This window comes from Rhinolophus sinicus, chromosome 4 (assembly GCF_057876585.1).
Source record: "Rhinolophus sinicus isolate RSI-liver-muscle chromosome 4, RSI-T2T, whole genome shotgun sequence".
Lineage (NCBI taxonomy): Eukaryota > Metazoa > Chordata > Mammalia > Chiroptera > Rhinolophidae > Rhinolophus > Rhinolophus sinicus.
The window spans coordinates 50,701,920-50,722,914 of NC_142504.1; the positions used below are offsets into that span (position 1 = coordinate 50,701,920).

Here is a 20,995-nt window from a genome sequence, read left to right on the forward strand (position 1 = left end):
AATACAGTTGTTTACTGGCTAAAAACTCCTTTACAGTGTCGTGTGAGCCGGTGCATTGTTGTGATGCAAGAGCCATGAATTGTTGGCGAAAAATTCAGATCGTTTTTGTCTAACTTTTTCATGCAGCCTTTTCAGCACTTCCAAATACTTAGTAAACTTGGTTAACTGTCCAGTTGGTACAAATTCATAATGAATAATCCCTCTAATATCAAAAAAGGTTAGCAACATTGTTTTGACTCTTGATTTGTACTGACAGAACTTTTTTGGTCATGGAGAATTAACTGACTTCCATTGTGCACTTTGACACTTTGTGTTGGGGTCGTATTGGTACATCCATGTTTCATCACCAGTGATAACATGGCCCAAAACATCGTCTTTCCTCTCCAAAAGGTCTTGGCAAACTTCGACTCTCTTTTAAGACCATTTTTGCACACACCTTTCTCATGCCAAGATTTTCAGTTAAGATTTTCCTGTTTATTGATGTTTACTTGGTCTGCTATGCTTCTCACAGTCAGCTGATGATTTTGATGCACAATTCAACGATTTTTTTTTTTTATTAGTTTCAGGTATACAGAACAATGTAATAGTTAGACATTTACATCCTTCACAAAGTGATAACCTCCCTCCCCCAACCTACTACCCCTCTGACATCATATATAGCTGTTATAATTCCATTGACTATTCCCTATGCTGTACTCCATATACTGTGACTACATACATATTATAGTTGACATTCAATATTTTTCAGCCTCAGCTTCAGGTGTACACTGCAGTGATCAGTCATCTATACCATCCATGAAGTGGTCTCCCTAATAAGACAAGTGTCCATCAGATACCCTACCAGATCTTTGCAACATTATTGATTATATTCCCCAAACTGTCTTTCATATCCCCATGGCTGCCTTAAGTGAAACATTAGACCAATTGGATTTAATTGATATTTTTAGAGCATTTCACCCCAAGCTGCAGAATATACGTTCTCCACGAATTTTTGCAATGCTTTCGTCAGTTCTGCTCGTTCCTGGCCGCCCTGAACTCTCTTCATCAGTGACGCGTTCTCTCCCCTCAGAAATACATTTAATCCATTTGTACACTGCCGTTTTCTTCATAGTATTAGCCCCATAAATTTGGACTAACATGTCCCTGATTTCACTTCCACTCTTGCCAAGTTTAACAAGAAATTTAATGTTTGTTCGTTGCTCTAATTCAAGCTCAGACATTCTCACGACGGCACTCACACAAGAATTGAGCACCACTCAGCAAGACACCGCCACACGTCCACACGAACACAGCTGAGACACTGATATACCAAGGTTATGAAACCTTACTGAGCTGTTTGTACAGTGCTGCCAATGTAAGCGCACGGTGGCACGTTCGCGAACTTAATTGTCAGACTTCGTATATTAGTATGACGACAACAGCATAATTAGAGTAAGATCCTCAGCCTTTCAAAGGGAACAGTGTGGAAGGGCAAGGAGTTCTAAATGGGTTTTTTAAAAACTTCCTTACAGTTAATGTGTTGTCTTTTATATGCAATCAAGTATATTTGTGATAAAAGCATCAACTTAAATGTTTTTTATATTCTATAAATCTATTTTTTAAAAGATTTTATTGGGGAAGGGGAACAGGACTTTATTGGGGAAGTGTGTACTGCCTGGACTTTTTACAAGTCAAGTTGTTGTCCTTTCAATCTTAGTTGTAGAGGGGGCAGCTCAACTACAGGTCCAGTTGCCCTTGTTAGTTGCAGGGGGCACAGCCCACCATCGCTTCTGGGAGTCCAACCGGCAACCTTGTGGTTGAGAGCCCCGGCTCCAACCAACTGAGCCATATGGCCACCTGGGAGCTCAGCAGCTCGATGACTTCATTCTAGTTGCGGAGGGCACAGCTTGCTGGCCCATGTGGGAATCCAACTGCCAGCCCAGTTGCCCAGAGTGCATCCTCTAACCAACTGAGCCACCGATCCCCATTTTCATCGTTTTTTTTAACGTTCCCAAAATAATTGTCTCCAGGAAGATACTTTCATGTGTATTCCTGGTATGTCAATATTGAAAATATATATATTTAATAATTTGAGTGTATTCACACAATTTGAAAACCTGGAAAATGGTAATTGAAAGACTATGCCCATACCCCACATTGTTTTCATTTACTATCAGTCCCCAAACATTATCCTGAAGTTTTTTGCCTCTTCCCAGCCAATGGACAAGAGCAGAAAAACTTACAGAAATAGTATGTTTTGACTACATATTCTACAATTTTAGAACAAAATGCTACACAACTAAACTATAGTTTATTCGGGGACAATGAAACGTTTCTCCCATAAAACAGACGGAACAGGAAAAAGTGCGTTTCAAACACGTTCGCCGAATTTGTATCACCAGTCTAACCCTCCCGCCCTGGGGCCATTCCTTCTGCTAGGACTCCACGAAGCTCTTTCAGAAAACGTCGGTTACTACCATTCCCCTCCCACCCAAACCATACTTTATTTGAAATTTAAAGTCGGCTCTCCTGAAGAAGTTGCACTTGGTAGCCCCAAGCATCGGGTTTAAAAGTCTGAGTCATCCTCTAGCACCAATTAGAAAAAGTTACTGATAATCATCGAATTCGCGCCGCCTGCGACACCGGCAGGGACGGGCACCCTCGGCCGGAGCAGGGAGCTGGGACCCGGAGCCAGCCTGGCTGCGGGTGGGGGTGGGGCACTCTTCCCGCTCCCAGCTCCGCTCCGCTCTCCTCCCCCGTGGCGTCTGACGTCCCGCGCGTCGGCGGTCACGGAACGGCGCCGGGAACGAGGCCGGCGGGAGCGGGGGTAAGGCTGGGAGGGGACCTGGGGGGCCGCAGTCCCCCAAGCGACGTGGAGCGCCAGGCCGCGTAGGGTCGCAGGGTCGCGGGGTCGCGCCGATCCGCGATGGGGCCTCGGGAAGCTGGCCCTCTCCCCACAGCATCGGTCAGGGAAGGTTCCTAGGCGCGAACGCTGCGTGTTCGCCGGCCGGAGGGTTCGTAGGCGCGGGCCGTAGTGGAGGCTGGCGTTAGGCAGCTGTCGCCGCGAAGCGGGAGGACAGACGCGCCCTCGGCGCCGCGCAGGCCGCCCTGCAAGTTGCGCACGGCCCGCAGGGGAGGTGGAGACGCCAGCCCTCGGCTCACCCTGCCCCTTCCTTTTGCCGCCGGTCCCGGGTTAGCGGCACGCGCCTCCACTTAGTGGGGGGTCGGACCCCGTAAAACCCCTGACAAAACTTTGCGCCCCGGGAGCCTTGAACCAATTTCTTTGAGAGGCAGCAAAGTAAAATAAGTGTTTCTTTATTTAGGTGTGACGAGAAAAAAAAATGACACTCCAGTGGGCGGCAGTTGCAACCTTTCTTTATGCTGAAATAGGACTCATTTTAATCTTCTGTCTACCTTTTATTCCTCCTCAGAGGTAGGAAACTTCCAAGTTGTTACAATAGTGAAAATATCTGTAGCAGCTCCTTTGGAGTGTTTAGTGTGATACTGAAAAAGTTTTCTTAAGAATAAAAAGTTTTAAGTGCTGGTTGTATAAAAGGTTCTCTTGAAAAATTAACATATAATGACAACATTAAAATATCACTTTATATAGAACGTTTTATTATCTGCACAAATTAACTTCTCCCCCTCCCCAATAAAAGGAAAAGAGCCAAGTCCTTTTGTTTTTGTTGATTGCAGATATAACAAAGCAATGGTTATACTTTTAATACCCGTCTTGTCATCAGGTTTTACCTTTGTTTTATTGCCCTGAATTGGAACAGTGAACTAAATAAAGGTAGGTGGATAAATGATATTTACAGCACAGCATGGGTTCAGAAATGTTTCACTGGGACAGTGAAATGACAATTTAGAAACTTAAGCCAATAAATGATTTTTAGTTTTGGCCTACCAAGAAATACTTTCATTAAAGTTGAATGGTAATTTTACTACTACCCCCCACACACACACACACGCACGGAATTAATGAATATATGTTAGAAGCGCTGGATATGAAAAGTATCAGAGCCATACATTAGCATTAAAGGACCTTAGAAGGTCTTTACTACATAATCGAAACATTGACTCACTTTACCCCTATAATAATCCACTTATTGGAAGCTCAGTTTTAGATCCAGAAACTTGCTAGTGTGAATGATGAAATACACTTGTAATAAAAATGTTGCAAGACGTTTGTTCATTCTCGGCATAAAAGGAGATCTTGCTGTTAGTGAAATCCTAGAAATAGCGCTTTAGTAAGATTCCATGACTGGAAGAGACTTAGGATCCTAAGTTTTTACCTTGGCCCAGGGTTCAGTCTTTCACAGCTCTTAACTTACTTCTTATCTGCCTGGATTTCTACTCCTGTCTTTGTCTATCAGCTATGCCATCACTTTTTTTCTTCCTTACTAAAGAAAAAAAAGTTGAATCGTATCTGTAGAAGGGGCCTTAGAAATCATTTTATCCAACCCACTCATTCTATAGGGAAAGTGGTCTAAGGTCATCTAGCTGATCAGTGACAGATTCCAGACAAGAAGGGCTTTCAGCCTAGTGCTCTTTCTACTGCGTCACCCTGCCTCTCATCCTGTTGACTTTGTTTCAAATCCTCAATAATACCGTTTAGCTTTTTGGTAATACTTGCAAGAATTTGCAAAAAAAAATTTTTTTGTCAGTTGATCTTTTTTCCATCAAAATGATTTATAAATTATGGATCTTTTTCTTCCTGCCAAATATAATATTTTTCCTATCCTGATCAAATAACTATGATAGATGTGTGTATATGTACACATTATGTAAATATACCCTCATATACATAAGAAAGTATGGTATATTTGCACATATATCATTTACAGTATGTCCTTACTGTGGGTATCCATATCTTTTTATCTTTTATATGTGAATTACCATAATCTTCAAAGAAAAGGGGCTTCAGTTTTTATTTCATTTGGCTCTCTATTCTTTTCTCACATAACCCATTGGTAGACACATGCTCAGTGGTCAGACAGCCTGTTACTGTGTCATCTTGGGTCAGTTTCCCCATTTGTAAAATGGAGGTGTAATACTAGTATCCATCTCATATAGTGGTTATGGTGATAAAATTAGCTAAAACATGTAAAGTGTTTAGAGCCATGGTGTAATAAGGACTCTGTATTGTACCTATTACCAGCTCTTCCTTGAATGGAGTCTTATACACTGCTAGTTGTTCCCTATAGGGAGTCTCTTTTTGTGTTTGCTTTTATACTGGCCCTTGAAATGTGAATTTACATTTGGACATATATCAAGGTATTGCCACTTATGTTCTCTTTCTAAAAATATAAAATTTTTCTAATGCAAAATTTCAATAGCATCCTTGAAATTGGAAGCCTAGAGGCAAAAGAAACCACTTCATCTATATCAGTCTTCCTCTCCCCACCAACTTCAAGTTATTAATTACTTACAGTTGTTTTCAGAACTTATTAGTTAATAATTTGTCATAATCTTAAAGTAAACCTTTTTTAAAGTTGTGTTTGAAGTTTGCTTACGTGCTTATTACCTTTATATACAAATACATATATATGTACGAGTATATATAAATGCCTTCTTTGGACTCAGGTAATGTGCTATTCATTTTAAATGCCCTTGTACAAAGTTTTTTACCTTTCCCATTGTGTGATGAAGTACTTTGTCACTCTTTGCCATTTATAATCCGTGCATTCTTACCTCTGTGTATTTGTTTATACTGTTCAATTCATCTAGACTATTTCTTCATTTTAGTTCATCTACATTCAAAATCTTGATCTGGGTGGTAATTACATGGGTCTATACATATGTAAAAATTCATCAAGCTATATATTTAAGATTTTTGCACTTTACTGTGTGTATGTGATACCTCAATGATTTTTTAAATTCTTTTATGGTAAAAGTAAAGAAACTCTTTTGCTTGAAGTAAATGTTAAAATTGTGCTACATAAAAATAAATAGTTTAGAGTTGGACCCCCTACTCCTGAGATGTTGCTAATTATTAGACCAATAGATCTTTGTTATTTGTAAGTTATTACCCTGATTAGGGAAAAGATATAAAGTGATAGCTCCTATGAGCAATATAACATTTTACTACAAGAATTCCTTTTTAAGGTCTTGATCATGTATCTTTCCTTTAAAAGTTATTTTCACTGTAGAATGTTTAACCCACCAGGCAGAAAATAATCAAATGTCAGGTTATTATTAAATTTGAAAGAAGTAGTTCTTTATTTCATGACATTCTTATGAATTGGTAATTCTCTGATATAACATAAAAAATTAAATTTCTGTAATTCTTTTTACTCATTACACAATTACCAAAATGTTAATTCATTATTTGTAAAGTATTTCAAAACACTCTTTTGATTTTTTTTATACCTAATGTAATTGTATTGCTTTACAGATGGCAAAAGATTTTTTCACTTAACATCTGGAGTAAAATTGCAACTTTCTGGAACAAGGCTTTCCTTACTATTATAGTCCTATTGATTGTTCTGTTTCTAGGTAAGTACTAACTTACTAGATTGGTAAATACTAGGTTACTAGTTTGTTCTGTTTGTAGTTAAGTACTAGAGTACTAGCTTCCTCCTTTGAGTAACCTTACTCTAGTTTTTATTAATGAATTCATTGTTGTTGTTGTTTTTTAAAGATTTTATTGGGGAAGGGGAACAGGACTTTATTGGGGAACAGTGTGTACTTCCAGGCCTTTTTTCCAAGTCAAGTTGTTATCCTTTCAATCTCAGTTGTGGAGGATGCTGTTCAGCTTCAAGTTGTTGTTCTTTCAGTCTTAGTTGTGAGGGCACAGCTCAGCTCCAGGTCCAGTTGCCGTTGCTAGTTGCAGGGGGCACAGCCCACCATCCCTTACGGGAGTCGAACCGGCAACCTTATGGTTGAGAGGATGCGCTCCAACCAACTGAGCCATCTGGGAGCTCAGCGGCAGCTCAGCTCAAGGTGCCGTGTTCAATTTTTAGTTGCAGGGGTCACTGCCCACCATCCCTTGCGGGAGTCGAAGAATTGAACTGGCAACCTTGTGGTTGAGAGCCCACTGGCCCATGTGGGAATCGAACCAGCAGCCTCCCTGGAGCTCTAACCGCCTGAGCCACTGGGCTGGCCCCCAATTCATTGGTTTTTAATTAAGTTGATGTCGCTGTTGATATACAGTTGACTTTCTCTAGTGCGTTGATAATATGTAGAGCAGATATTGATATATTGATAAATGGTTGATAGATATACCATTATATATGCAGAAGTATAAATTTCAGCAGAGTGCAGTAGCTCTTAACCTCTTTTAAATTGTTTTAAGATTTAAATGTACCAATGCACAGCCCACTTGTCAGTTACCAGTTATATTATCCTTTGTAGTAATGTCCTAGGCAGGCAAGCTTAGCTGTTAGGGAAGCATGAAGGAATGGAATCATTAGGCCCTCAAGAGGAGTTTTAGATGCAGGGTGTGAATCTTGATTGGATCCTGGTTAGGAAACAACTACAACACAGATATTTGGGGATTACTGCAAAAATTTGAATATGGACTCTTTATTAGATAATATTAGGAAATTTTGTTAGCCTTAGTTGTGCTAACAGTGTTGTTATTATATAGCATAACTATAGCCTGCGGGCCAAATGCCAGTTATTGAAATGAAAGTTTTCTTGGAACATAACCATGCCCATTTGTTTAGGTATTGTCAGTGTGTGTTGCCATGGACAGCTACAGAGGGGAGTAATTGCAGCAGACACCATATGGCCTAAAACATTCACTATCCGCCCCTTTACAAAAAGTTTCCAACACCTGTTATATAGGAATATGTCCTTATTCTTAGGAGTTACATGCTAAAATATTTAGAAGTAAAGTGTCATGATATTTTCAACTTATTTTCAAATGATTAAAAACAGATAAAGCAACTATGGGAAACTGTTAGCAATTATTGAATCTAGGTGGTGGAAATACGGATTTTATTGTACTAGTTTTTAAGGATGTTTGAAATTTTCATGATAACAAGTATGTTAATTTAAAATTAGAACTAAACCTTTATGGTTCTTGTTAAACCAGGAATTCCATGAGTCTAAATAATTATCATATTTTTTAGAAGAAATAGCAGAGCTTAGATAATTGTCTGATCACCCAGCTACTTAGTGGTGCTTCAGCTTTTGATACACATGGCAGAGTATATTTTCCTTCAGATTCTCTCAGAGTTGTTGTGTTGTGGGTTAAGTTTTACAAAGGACATGGTGGAACCATAACCACCATGTCCATTCCACTGTTTTGTGAGAAAATGTTTCCCTCATTCCATAACACCAACCTCTGAAATGGAATCCTCTTTTTATAACTGGGACCAACATGTGTGAGTGGGTATGAGTAGGTAATTGTATCAAAGTGTGAATGGGTTTCTGCCTCGTTTAAAAATGTCATTATTTGTCTCATGGTACATTACATATTGTTAATGTTATCGACTGAATCTCTATCTGTGTAAGAAGTAACACTAAATGAGTAAAGAATAAGGAAAACAACTCCCAACTTTGCCACCAGCTAACTAAATGACCTTTGGAATGGCATTTACTCCCAGTTTAGTTTATGCATTTGCAAAATAAAAGGAGAGAAGGAAATAATCTCTATAGATTTTACTAGCTCTAAAATGTATTGTGATCTTTGAACTCTAAAACTATCACAAGAATTTCTACTGAAAACTGCCATAGAAAGAAGGGGAACTTTAGTCAAGGTTCTTTACTTACTTACATATCAGAAACCAACTTGAGCTCACTTGAGCAAGAAAGGGGAATTTATAATAAAATATGGGGTTGTTTCAGAGCAGCCCAGGGAAGGAAGGAAGCCAAATTCCAAGGAGGATCTAGTCTTAGGAACTGAAATGTCCTTTTTGTATCCCTGCATTTCTCCCTGCATCTTCTTCATTCTTCCTCATCTCTACAGACTCTGTATTCCCAAAGTCGAAAATGGGCCCCACACAGCTGCCAAGTGTTATCACTCTGTCAACGAAAAAACATCCAGCCTAAGAGAAAGCTTATGAGTTTATTTGAGCCAAACTGATGACAATTGCCGGGAAGCAAAGTCTCAACAGATTGAGAAAATGCTCCGGAAAATGGCCATTTTGCAACTTGTTTTATACATTAGAATCAAAGGAGGAGCGTTACATGAAATCCATTAGTTGTAGATTTAGGGGGTGGGAGAAAGCAAGGGGGGCGGGGAATCTCTGGAATTGGATAAAAAGCAAAATGGAGACACACACATTTCTTTTGTATTGGTGGGTACAGGATAGTAAATAGCATTTTATAGCACATAGAGATGATACTTGGGGAACAAGATAACAATGAGGGATTTTGTAGTTTCCTGCTCTGGTGTGGTGGGTTGTGCCCCCTGGGGCGTCCAGCAAAAAGGATTACTCTGACATTCCAACGGTATGTTATCTTAGATGCAAAAACACGACAGACAGGCTCACCTAAGGTAAAGCTTGACCTTTGTCAAGGAAGCTACAGGCCAAAGATGTGATTTCCTGTCATAGCCCACCTTAGTTAGGAATTTTTATGTTCACGCCATCCTATGTGGTTATTCTCAGTCTCCTGAGCTCGTCAGGTTTAACATGTGGCCCCTTTTCCGTCCACAACAACAAGCATATGCAAGGATGAATTCCAATTCCAATGTAATTCCAATTCTAAGGGAAAAAATGAAACCAGCTAGCACTAGATAGCCCATCCTTGTCTGGTAAGACAGAGGTCAGAGTCATAAAGCAGAATCATGACTGCTAGCTGGAGCCTACATCTGTGATCAGAGTCTAATTCCCAGAGAAGGGAGAAATCATAAATGGTTAATGCAGGAGCTTTAACCATGGATGGTAAAGGCAGGCAGGTAGAGACTTACCCTTCAAGCCAAAGTGTTTACATCTCAGAATAGGGTAATAACATTTCCTTCACTGAGGTGTTGGATGGTTTAAATGCAGTAACCTATGTAAAGCATATAGTCCAGTGTTCTTATCCACTAGAATGATGGTGTAAATAATGTAAAACTAATAGGTTACTCAAGCTTGATTTATATTTTACTTTGGAATTTATTTCATTTTTCTTCTTGGTTGTCTTTAAAAAGGTAATTTTTACAAGGTAATTTTTATAATTTTTATATTCCTAAAGCCAATACTAACTGAAAAGTGTATGTGCATCTGTGTGTGCTTACACGGATGGGAATAGACAGAAAGGAAGCAGGAAACCCAGGAATATGTTTAGCGTCAGTAGAAATGCATCCCAGGAATTTGAAAGTTTCCACAAGTGATCCAAAAAAAGACTACCTCCACATGGTTTATACAAACTTGACTATATATCACACTCTTTCCTTATTGTTGCCCCCACTCCACTTTTCAGACACAATCTCCTTTTTATTATACAGGTGATTTATTCTATGGGTGGGTTTGTATGACCATTTACATTTATAATTTTCTTTGACATTATTGGTTAATCTTCAGTATTTCTGCATAAGGATCCAGGTGTATTCTCATTTCATTGTGAAGGAAGCTGAATCACAAGCCTAATGACCCTTCATAGTACCATTTGGTTCCTCTGGCCTGCTCAGAATACCTCATAAATACTATTTTCTTTGTTCTTTTAGTTGTTTTTTGTAGTGGTTGGAATGCTCTTACTATATTGAGGCAATCTGAGAAATGACAAAGGGGAAATAGCCATAAAGACAAAGGAAATTTTAAAAAGATAATTTAAGAGACTACTTAATATACCTCTATGCAAACAAATTTGAAAACTTACAAATAAATGAAACGGGTAATTTTGCAGAAAAATATAATTTACCAAATGAACCCTAGCAGACATAGAAAATTTAAGTAGACCAGTTTTCGTAGAATTATAGAAAGTTATCAAAAAGCTATGCCCCTTCAGAAAAGCATAAAACCAAGTAATTTTGCAAAAAACATTCTACCACTTTAAAAAAATAGATATTACAAAAGCTGCTTAAACTGTTCAAGAATTTAAATAAGTCACATTTTATGAAGCTTGAAAAAAAGCTAACTCTAGAATTGAAAATAAATGAGAACAAATAAACTGGATATTATATAAGATTGGTAACATATGACACAGAATAAGTAACTCTTGAATGTAGTACTCTAACTCTACCTCCTTGGTCAGATATACCATATTTCCCCAAAAATAAGACCTAGCTGGACAATTAGCTCTAATGCGTCTTTTGGAGCAAAAATTAATATAAGACCCAATTTTATTTTACTATAATATAAGACTTGGTGTATATAATTAATATAATGTAATATGATATAATATAATATAATATATAATACTAGGTCTTATAGTAACATTTGCTCCAAAAGATGCATTAGAGCTGGTTGTCCGGATAGGTCTTATTTTCAGGGAAACACGGTATTGTAGAAACAAACGTGATTGCAGAGAAATCTGAAACTTCACACAGTTTGATTGTTAGTGATTTTAAAACTGTATATTGCAGCATAAAGCGAATTAGTAGGTTAATGATATTAGAAACTAAAATTTTCAGTAATAAAAATGCCAAATATAAAGTCAAAAAATTATTTTTTTTAAATTTTGGAGTGAGTTATTTGGGTTTTATTTTGGAGTGACAGACATGCCTGGGAGTAGATAGAGATGGTGGTTACATAACATTGTGACTATGCTAAACACCACTGAATTGTTCACTTTAAAATGGTTAGTTTTGTGTTAATGTGAATTTAACTTTGATAAATTTTTTAAAATAGTTGTTCAAAAGTCTAGGAATTCTGATTTTGGTGATGGCAGAATAGCTTCTATTAGATAACCTTCCTGTGATAATAATTATGAGCCCTAGAAAAAAATATGAAAAAAAGTATTTGAAGTCCTACGAGAACAACCAAAAGCAAATGGAAGCTGGAGGGAAATCGAAACAATGAAAGAAGGATGATCACATTTATATAGCTTTCCTCTAAGGTCAATTCTCAGTTCATGTGTCATGGTCAGATGGAACTCAAAATAGAAAGCCATACCCTTACTGGCTAAAGGTGTCAGAGGTCAGAGAGGCTGGATATTAAGGGGAGATATCCAAGACAGGAGAAAGCCCCAGAAAGGGAATCCCAAAATCTGCATATAAACTCCCCTCAAATCCTTGGTTAAATCTTGAACTGTGGATGTGTAAGGAAAATTCCAAGGAGCTCAGTGGAAAGCAGGAGCTAGAAAGCTGAAAGAGCTAAGCAGAATTTTTAGATGCTGCCCACCAAGGAGAAACAGAGTTTAGAGTGTCAAGTCTCATCAAGTAAAGGGCCATGGTAAAGACCTTGAGCCTTTCCACTAAAATCACAGGAGTCTTTTCCTTAGGAATAGAGATTGTGTCCCAGGAATTAGGAATTTACTGGAACTAAAATTAAAACCAAAGCAGACCAGCCCTAAAAAGTATAACAATCAAGTCTCCCCAACAGTATAGAATATAGATAATCTTGGCAAGGGCACATGAAGACACTGTACTCTGTTCACCAAGATACACTATATTCTGGGCCATAAAATAAGTCTCAATAAATTACAAAAGGACATGCAGAGTATGTAAAAGAGAAATCAGTAACACATATCTGGAAGAATCCCACATGTTTAGAAATTAGACAAGACACTTGTCAATAAGAATTCAAAGTCAAAAGAGAAAATATTTTTAACTGGATAATAATGAAAATACAATGTAACAAAATTTATAGGATAATAAAGCACTGCTTAGAGAAGAAAATTTGCAGCTTTGAGTGTTTATTAGAAAAAGATGAAAAATCAGTGATGTTAGTTTCTATCTTAAGAATATTCATTTGTGATTTAAAAAAAAGATTAGCAATAAAATCATAGGGTGATCTCAATAGAGGCAGAAAAAGCATTTGACTAAATTCAACATTCATTTATGATAAAAACTCTAAACAGGGCCGGCCCCGTGGCTCAGGCGGTTAGAGCTCCATACTCCTAACTCCGAAGGCTGCCTGTTCGATTCCCACATGGGCCAGTGGGCTCCCAACCACAAGGTTGTCAGTTCAATTCCTCCAGTCCTGCAAGGGATGGTGGGCAGCGCCCCCTGCAACTAAAATTGAACATGGCATCTTGAGCTGAGCTGCCACTGAGCTCCCGGATGGCTCAGTTTGCCGGTTCAACTCCTGCAAGGGATGGTGGGCTGCTCCCCCTGCAGCTAGTAACAGCAACTGGACCTGGAGCTGAGCTGCGCCCTCCACAACTAAGACTGAAATGACAACAGCTTGAAGCTGAACGGCGCCCTCCACAACTAAGATTGAAAGGACAACAACTTGACTTGGAAAAAAGTCGTGGAAGTACACACTGTTCCCCAATAAAGTCCTGTTCCCCTTCCCCAATAAAAATCTAAAAACAAAACAACAACAACAAAAAACTCTAAACAAAGTTGGTGTAGAGGAAGCATATCTCAACATAATAAAGACCATATATGACAAGCCCCCGGCTAACATCATACTCAACAGTGAAAAGCTGAAAGCTTTTCCTCTAATATCAGAAATCAGACAAGAAAAACCATTTTTATTCAACACAGTATTGGAAGCCCCAGCCAGAACAATTAAGCAAGAAAAAAGAAATAAAAGGCATCCAAATTGGAAAGGAAGAAGTAAAACTGTCACTATTGCAGATAGCATGTTACAGAAATCTTTATCTGTACAGATATAAAGAACCCTAAAGACTTCACCAAAAATACTATTAGAACTAATGAATGAATTCATGAATATATAGAAATCTGTTGCAGTTCTATACTCTAAAAACAAACTATCAGAAATAGAAATTAAGAAAATCCCATTTAAAATTGCATCAAAAACAATAAATACATAGGAATAAATTCAACCAAAGGTGTGAAAGGCCTGTACACTGAAAACTATAAGATATTGGTGACAGAAATTAAAGACACAAATACATGGAAAGATAGTCCGTGCTCATGGATGGGAAGAACTACTAATGTTACAATGTTCAGACTGCTCAGGGCAATATGCAGATTCAGTGCAATCCCTATCAAAATCCACACTGGATCCTAGCCAAAAGGCTGAGAAGCGATGTTCCCTATCAAAATTCCAATGGCATTTTTTACAGAAGTAGAACAACCAATCCTGAAATTTGTATGGAACCACAAAAGACCCCAAATAGCCAAAGCAATCTTGAGAAAGAACAAAGCTGGAGGCATCACACCATCTGATTTCAAACTACTGTGTTTCCCCCAAAATAAGACCTAGCTGGACCATCAGCTGTAATGCATCTTTTGGAGCAAAAATTAATGTAAGACCTGGTATTATATTAATTGTATTGTATTATATTGTATTGTATTGTATTATGTTATATTATAAAGACCCAGTCTTATATTATAGTAATGTAAGACTAGGTCTTATATTAATTTTTGCTCCAGAAGACGCATTAGAGCTGATGGTCCGGCTAGGTCTCATTTTCGGGGAAACACGGTAGGCACCCCCATGTTCACTACAGCATTACTTACACTGGTCAAGACAATGGAAACAGCCTAAATGTCCATGGACACAGGAATGTTTAAAAGAAAATTGTGTGTGTGTGTGTAAAATGGAATATTAATCAGCCATAAAAAAAGAATTTAAAAAAAGAGAGAGAAACAATTGGTGATTGCCCAAGGTGGAGGAGTAGAGGGTGAAGGAAGTCAAAACTTCCAGTTATAAAGTAAGTAAGTCATGGGGTTATAATGTACAGCATGGGGACTATAGTTAATAATACTGTATTGTATATTTGAAAGTTGCTAAGCAAACATTCACATCAAAGAAAAAAAATTCTGTAACTATATAGTGATGATGTTAACTAGACTTACTGTGGTGATCATTGCACAATATAGTATACAAATATCAAATTATTTTTTCAAAAGGATTAGCAAATTAGGAATAGATGGAAACTTCCTCATTCTACAAAAAAACCTAGGGCTAGCATCATCCTTGATTAAATATTGAAAGTTTCCTCCATAAAATTGGGAACAAAGCAAGGATATTTGCTTTCACTATTTTATTTAAGTAATAGATATCCTGACCAGCTTCATAAGTCAAGAAAAAAAATAGAAAGCATAAAAAATTGCAAATAAAGAAGTTAAACAGTCCTTATTTGCAGATGACATGATTATTTACATACAAAGTCCTGAAATACCTACAAGAAAAATACCGTGTCAAAGAAATTAATATAGTGACATCACAAAATACAAAGTCTATACAAAAATTAATTGTATTTCGGGCCGGCCCGGTGGCTCAGGCGGTTGGAGCTCCATGCTCCTAACTCCGAAGGCTGCTGGTTCGATTCCCACATGGGCCAGTGGACTCTCAACCACAAGGTTGCTGGTTCAACTCCTGGAGTCTCGCAAGGGATGGTAATCCGCCCCCTGCAACTAAGATTGAACACAGCACCTTAAGCTGAGCTGCCGCTGAGCTCCCGATGGCTCAGTTGGTTGGAATGCGTCCTCTCAACCACAAGATTGCCTGACTCCCACAAGGGATGGTGGGCCGTGCCCCCTGCAACTAGGAAACGGCAACTGGACCTGGAGCTGAGCTGCGCCCTCCACAACTAAGATTGAAAGGACAACAACTTGACTTGGAAAAAAGTCCTGGAAGTACACACTGTTCCCCAATAAAGTCCTGTTCCCCTTCCCCAATAAAATCTTTTTTAAAAAAGAAATTAATTGTATTTCTATACTATTTAATATAAGCAGTAAACAACTGGAAAATGAAATTTTTGAAAGTTCCTTTTATGAGTATACCAACAAGCCTCAAATAACCTTAGAATTGAAAACTACAAAAACATTACTAGAAAAAATTCCAAAAGCTGGAAATAAATGAAGGTATTTTTATCATTTAGAAAACTCAACGTTATTACAATGTTTATTTTCCCAAAAATGCTCTATAGATTTAACAGTCCCAGTCAAAATCCTAACTGGCATTTTTGTATAAATTGACCAATTCCTTCTAAAATTTGTATGGAAAAGCAAAGATTTTGTAACAGTCATAATAATCATAAAAAAGAACAAAGTTGAGGCGCTCACACTATCAGATTTTAAGACTAAAGGGAAAAAAATAAATTACTTGCTAATTGCAAAGGGAATCACAAAGGAGAAATTTGGTGTCCACTGATTAACCATCTGTGATGGTTAAATTTTATGTGTCTATTTAGCTGGGTCACAATACCCAGATATTTGGTAAAACAGTCTGAGTGTTTCTGTGAAGGTGTTTTTTGGATAAGATTAACATTTAAATAAGAGGACTTGGAGTAAAGCAGATTACCCTCCATACTGTGGGTGGGCCACATCCCATCAGTTCAAGGTTTTAATAGAACAAAGACTGACCTCTTCTGAGCAAGAAGAAATTCTGGCAGCAAATGACCTTTGGTCTCAAATTGTATCTCTTCTGGGTCTCCAGCCTGCAACCACCCCTGCAGATTTTGGACTTAACACACCTTTTATGGTGTACGAATTATCTCAGTCATGTGAGCCAGTTCCTTGAAATAAATAAGCTACTCCCCCCATAACTTCCATTCCCCCGCCCCCCTACCCCACCTCACACAAACACATCCTGTTGGTTTTGTTTCTCTGGAAACTATGACTAATACACCAACTTAAATAAGTAATCAAATTTAGCATCAAAAAGTATGGGTCGTGCTAATATTACATGGATTCTTGCCAAAAATATTAAACCTGATCCAATCAAGTCTTTATGCATATACCTGACTTCTAGTTTTCTGGGAATATAGGAATTAGAAAAACAAATTAGACTGTACCACAATCAGACAAATCCAGAATGTGTGCACTTTCTATAAAACAATTGGCCTGGCACTTTAGTTAATGTCTTTTTTAAAAAGTACTGTACATTAAAAGAGACTAAACAGGCGTAAGTTACAATGAATGTCCATTATAAATTTCCAACTTGGAAAAAAAAATCTGTAAAAGAATTTTAGGGAACAAATATTCATAATATTCAAAAAGTGGAAACAATCCAAATGTCTGTCAAGCTCATGAATGGATAAAATAAGTGTGGTATATCTGTATAATGGAATACTTTTCAGTCATAAAAAGTAACAAAGTACTGATACATGCTACAACATAGATGAACCTAGAAAACATCCTGCTTAAGTGATGGAAGCCAGTCACAAAAGACTACATAGTATATTATTCTATTTATATAAAATATCCAAAATAAACAAATCCATAGAGGCAGAAAGTAAATGGTGGTTTCCAGGAGGTAGGGGAAGGGAACAATGGGTATGGATTTCTTTTGGAGTCAATGAAAATGTTCTGTAATTAGACAGTGGTGTTGGTTGCTCAACTTTGTGAATATACAGAAAAACACTGAGGAATTATTTTAAAAGGGTAAATATCAAGGTTTGTGAGTATCTCAATAAAGCTGCTATTAAAAAGCAACACAAAATAAAATAGTGGTTAAAATGGCCTCAGTAGTCAAACTGGAATCTCTTTCCTGTATGGCAGTAACTACGTGAAAGGAGCAATGTAACTTGGCTTGTATCTCCTCTGGTCTCGGAGACATCTAGGCAGATACCTTCCCTAGGGCCTGCAAGAATGTTGTGACTAAGTGCACTAAATATAGATGCTGATAATCTGACTCTGTTCTCCACTGGAAAGAAAGGATTCCCTGGGATCTGAGACTTAGCAGAACTGCAAGCATCAAAAGAGCAGCTATCCGAACATTTCCAGATGCAGGTGCCATCCACGTGCCAGTCGGGGGAGCATGTGCCACCACAGGTTTAACAAGCATGTGCCAGTGGAAATCTCCGTCTAACTAAATATTTCTAAAATCTCAATAACTTAAAGTAATAGTAAATGTAATAAAATGCTAGTACAGTAAGAGAATTAGGATAGTCTCAGAAATGACAGTAATGGGATATACCCTATACATTATTGTGTGTAGGCTGACATTTAGTGACTCTGTCAGGGTAGAAAGTACAGGGCAATAGTTTGCAGTGTAGCTAGAGATGAAAGACAGTGCAATGGTGATGAATCCTAGATGAACAGGAAAAACCAAAAATGCTGTAACGTTCAGTGTACCACTAGTATCCACGTACAGAGTATCTGTTCTGGGCATGGCCCCTGCCAGGTATGTAGAGGAAAAGACAAAAGGAAAGCCCCTACCTAAAGTCCCGTAGTTAAAAGTTAGGTCAGTTATTCTGCTTCCCATTTAATAATAATTTTATATTCTTAAAAGCCCAAAGTAGTGTTTTCTCTTTTTCTCTGATAGATACTGTGAGAGAGGTACGGAAATATTCCTCCATTTCTGCCATTGAACAGATCTCACCCAGCCGGCCTGGTGCCCATGAACACACACAGATGAAACTTTTCAGGTCACAAAGAAACCTTTACATTTCTGGATTCTCGTTATTTTTGTGGCTGTAAGTAAAACACATACACACACAATTTAAAAACATAATTTATGTTTCTCTTTCTTGTTTTTTTAATCTACATACACTATTGGTGTTTTTCTATGCTATTTAGTATACTAACATCTTCATAAAAGAACTCAGATGATATTCTCAAATAAGAAGCAATATTATGGCTTGTGGGTTTGATAAGTTCAAAAGCCCTACTTCTCTCTAGAGCTTGGTCTCATGCTGTTCTCTGACAGGTGCACCTCATTCCACCCCCACTGACCCTCACTGTTCATTCATTCTTGCAACAAATATTTCTTGAGTTCCTATTGTGTACCTGGCTCCTTCCTACTTCAGGGGCTTCACACTTCTTTCTGCTGCTAGAACACTCTTCCCTTCCCTCTTTCCCTGGCTAACTTCTCATCCTTCATCGCCTTTCTCAGCAAAGCTTTCTGTGACCATCACTCCCCCAAAGTAGGCAGGTCTCTCCTTTACACTCCCCATAGAGTGTATATGTACTTTTCTTTCAAATATCATTCACGATTGTACTTAAATACTGTTTTAACGCTTGCTGTCCTGATTAGCACCTGAACTTCTCGAGAGCAGGGATTTTGTGTCGTTTCCTGCTGTTACCTAGGGCCTAGCACAGTGTTTAACACGTAGCAGTTCCTGAGGAAATATCTGTTGAATGAATAATTGAAGATATTAATTGCTACTTCTAACGATGGAAGTTACCCATAAACAGATGTGAATGAGTTTTTAGGCTTGAGCGGCCTCATACATTGTTCTTTAAATAGCAAACTTTGAACTAGGCCAAAAAAACAGAGAAAGAATTCTCTTAGTGGTCCTGTTACAGTGTCTGAAATTCTGTTTCTGCTTCTCCTGGCTAGAGGCCTCTATGAAGAAAGGAATTAAATTAGTAACTTCCATTGAATCTGTGTTCCAAATGCTAGTCTTCTAACAAAGATTCCAAATGAATGAGACACAGGCATGTTTTGACTGGAAGACTTGGATTTAAAAGAAAATATATGTGTCCTCCCTAAACATCATCTCTCCACCACACCCATACCTAAAGGGGAGTTGTTTGACAATGACTATTTATTTTAAAGTTACTTTTTTTTATTTTCTTAGAGTGTTGAGACGTCTGGTTACCCTTATTACTCAGCTGGCAAAAGAACTGTCAAACAAAGGAGTACTTAAAACTCAAGCAGAAAATACTAACGCCGCTGCCAAAAAATTCATGAAAGAGAATGAAAAACTAAGACGGGTATTTAAAATTTCTTTCTAAAAATTTGTGCAAATGTCATTGAAATTCCCCAAGGGGTGGTATGTTATTTTTCACCATCAAAAAAGAGCATTTTCATAATTTATAAGCAGAAAGTGACCATAAATAGCAATATTGTTCTACAGAATGATTGTTTCAAAAGTTATTATCCTTTAGATTTGTTTGTTCTCAGAGTTTCCCTCAATAATGGATTAACGCCATAGGACATACTTCCTATGGTCCAAGGAGAAAACAGTATTCTGGGAATGTGAATTTTAATTCCTTTATTACCATTAATTTTACTTTATAACCTAAAGCAAGTCCTTATAAGTCTCTTTATTTCCATTTCCTTTTCAGTTAAATTATTTTTGTAAGTCCTTTTTTTATGGTTTTGGTTTCTTTTAAATGATGGTTATTTAGGAAGCAGAGGAAAGTAGTTGATGTAGATTGATGACTGCATATATTTGAAATCTTTAATTAAGTGACACTGTTGATAATCCTTCATTGAGCACCTATGCTGTCCTTCCCTTGCCATTCAGGGAGAGTGTGAATCAGGTATTGATGTTCTTCCCCATTAAATAAAAAGAAGAACAAATGGAAAAATAAAAGATACAAAATTACTTTGGATTTTTTTTTTCTTAAGTTTGAAATTTAGGAGTCAGATCTCATAGCTTGAGTGTCTTCAGTTCATATTAAGCCCCATAAATTTTGCTCATTCTACTTCTTAGTAAAAAGAATCAATGGAATTATTCAGAATCAAAACAGATTTTCTTGAAGAAAGCATTCCTAAAGTAATGCAGTATTATTTTTCTATCATAAATTAATGAAATGCAGTCTTAGTCATATGTTACACCAAGTTACATTTATTTAAAAAGTATTGTGAGTCCAACAGTAAAGAATTCAAATTCTTATCCAAGTCGTTTTATAGAAAGAACTCTGAGCAACACCTTTCATCAATTATAAATGAGTTAGCTATTACAAAGTACAATATAAAACTTTCTAAAACCTGTTAAATAAGACAAATCTCATTTCACAAACATGTGCTTGGTACCACAGTACCATGGTCTCCTATTCAAAAGCTTTATTTATTTTTTTATGATGTCTGCCTTATTTTCACTACAACAAAAAGGTTAAAAAAAAGGAAAAAAGGAAAAAAAACGACCTCCTTTTATAGAAACAGAATTCAAAATGTTTCTTTGGGTAGATTATAACCAGCATCTTTTAAGGAAACTTTTAGACAATAAGCACCAGTTATTTTTTACTTTGTTTTGTTCTGTTTCAAAACGGCATTGAATCACAGATGTCACATATATTTACTTTTGTAGTAAATATAGGTCTGGGAAATCAAGCTGTTGGTATTTCTGAATTCAAAAGCAAACAATAAGTCATTTTTGCTTTTTGGGG

At 37.5% G+C, this 20,995-nt stretch overlaps 1 protein-coding gene across 5 annotated transcripts in view; it reads left to right on the forward strand.

Moving 5' to 3' along the window:
* Positions 1-2,642: 2,642 nt before the first annotated feature.
* Positions 2,643-20,995, forward strand: part of LOC109454596 (B cell receptor associated protein 29) — a 51,582-nt gene continuing 33,229 nt past the window's right edge. For 2 of the 5 annotated variants that reach the window (XR_016021085.1, XR_016021086.1), the window contains exons 1-5: positions 2,643-2,806; positions 3,303-3,412; positions 6,377-6,477; positions 18,201-18,351; positions 19,459-19,594. Coding sequence is in view for 3 of the 5 variants with exons in the window: in XM_019745381.3 (XP_019600940.2) it covers positions 3,321-3,412; positions 6,377-6,477; positions 18,201-18,351; positions 19,459-19,594 (480 nt within the window). In the remaining 2 variants the exon portion in view is untranslated. Of the gene's footprint in view, positions 2,807-2,836; positions 2,994-3,045; positions 3,172-3,302; positions 3,413-6,376; positions 6,478-18,200; positions 18,352-19,458; positions 19,595-20,995 lie in introns of those variants that run through there. The other 3 variants (XM_019745381.3, XM_019745383.3, XM_074340579.2) reach the window with 3 other exon arrangements.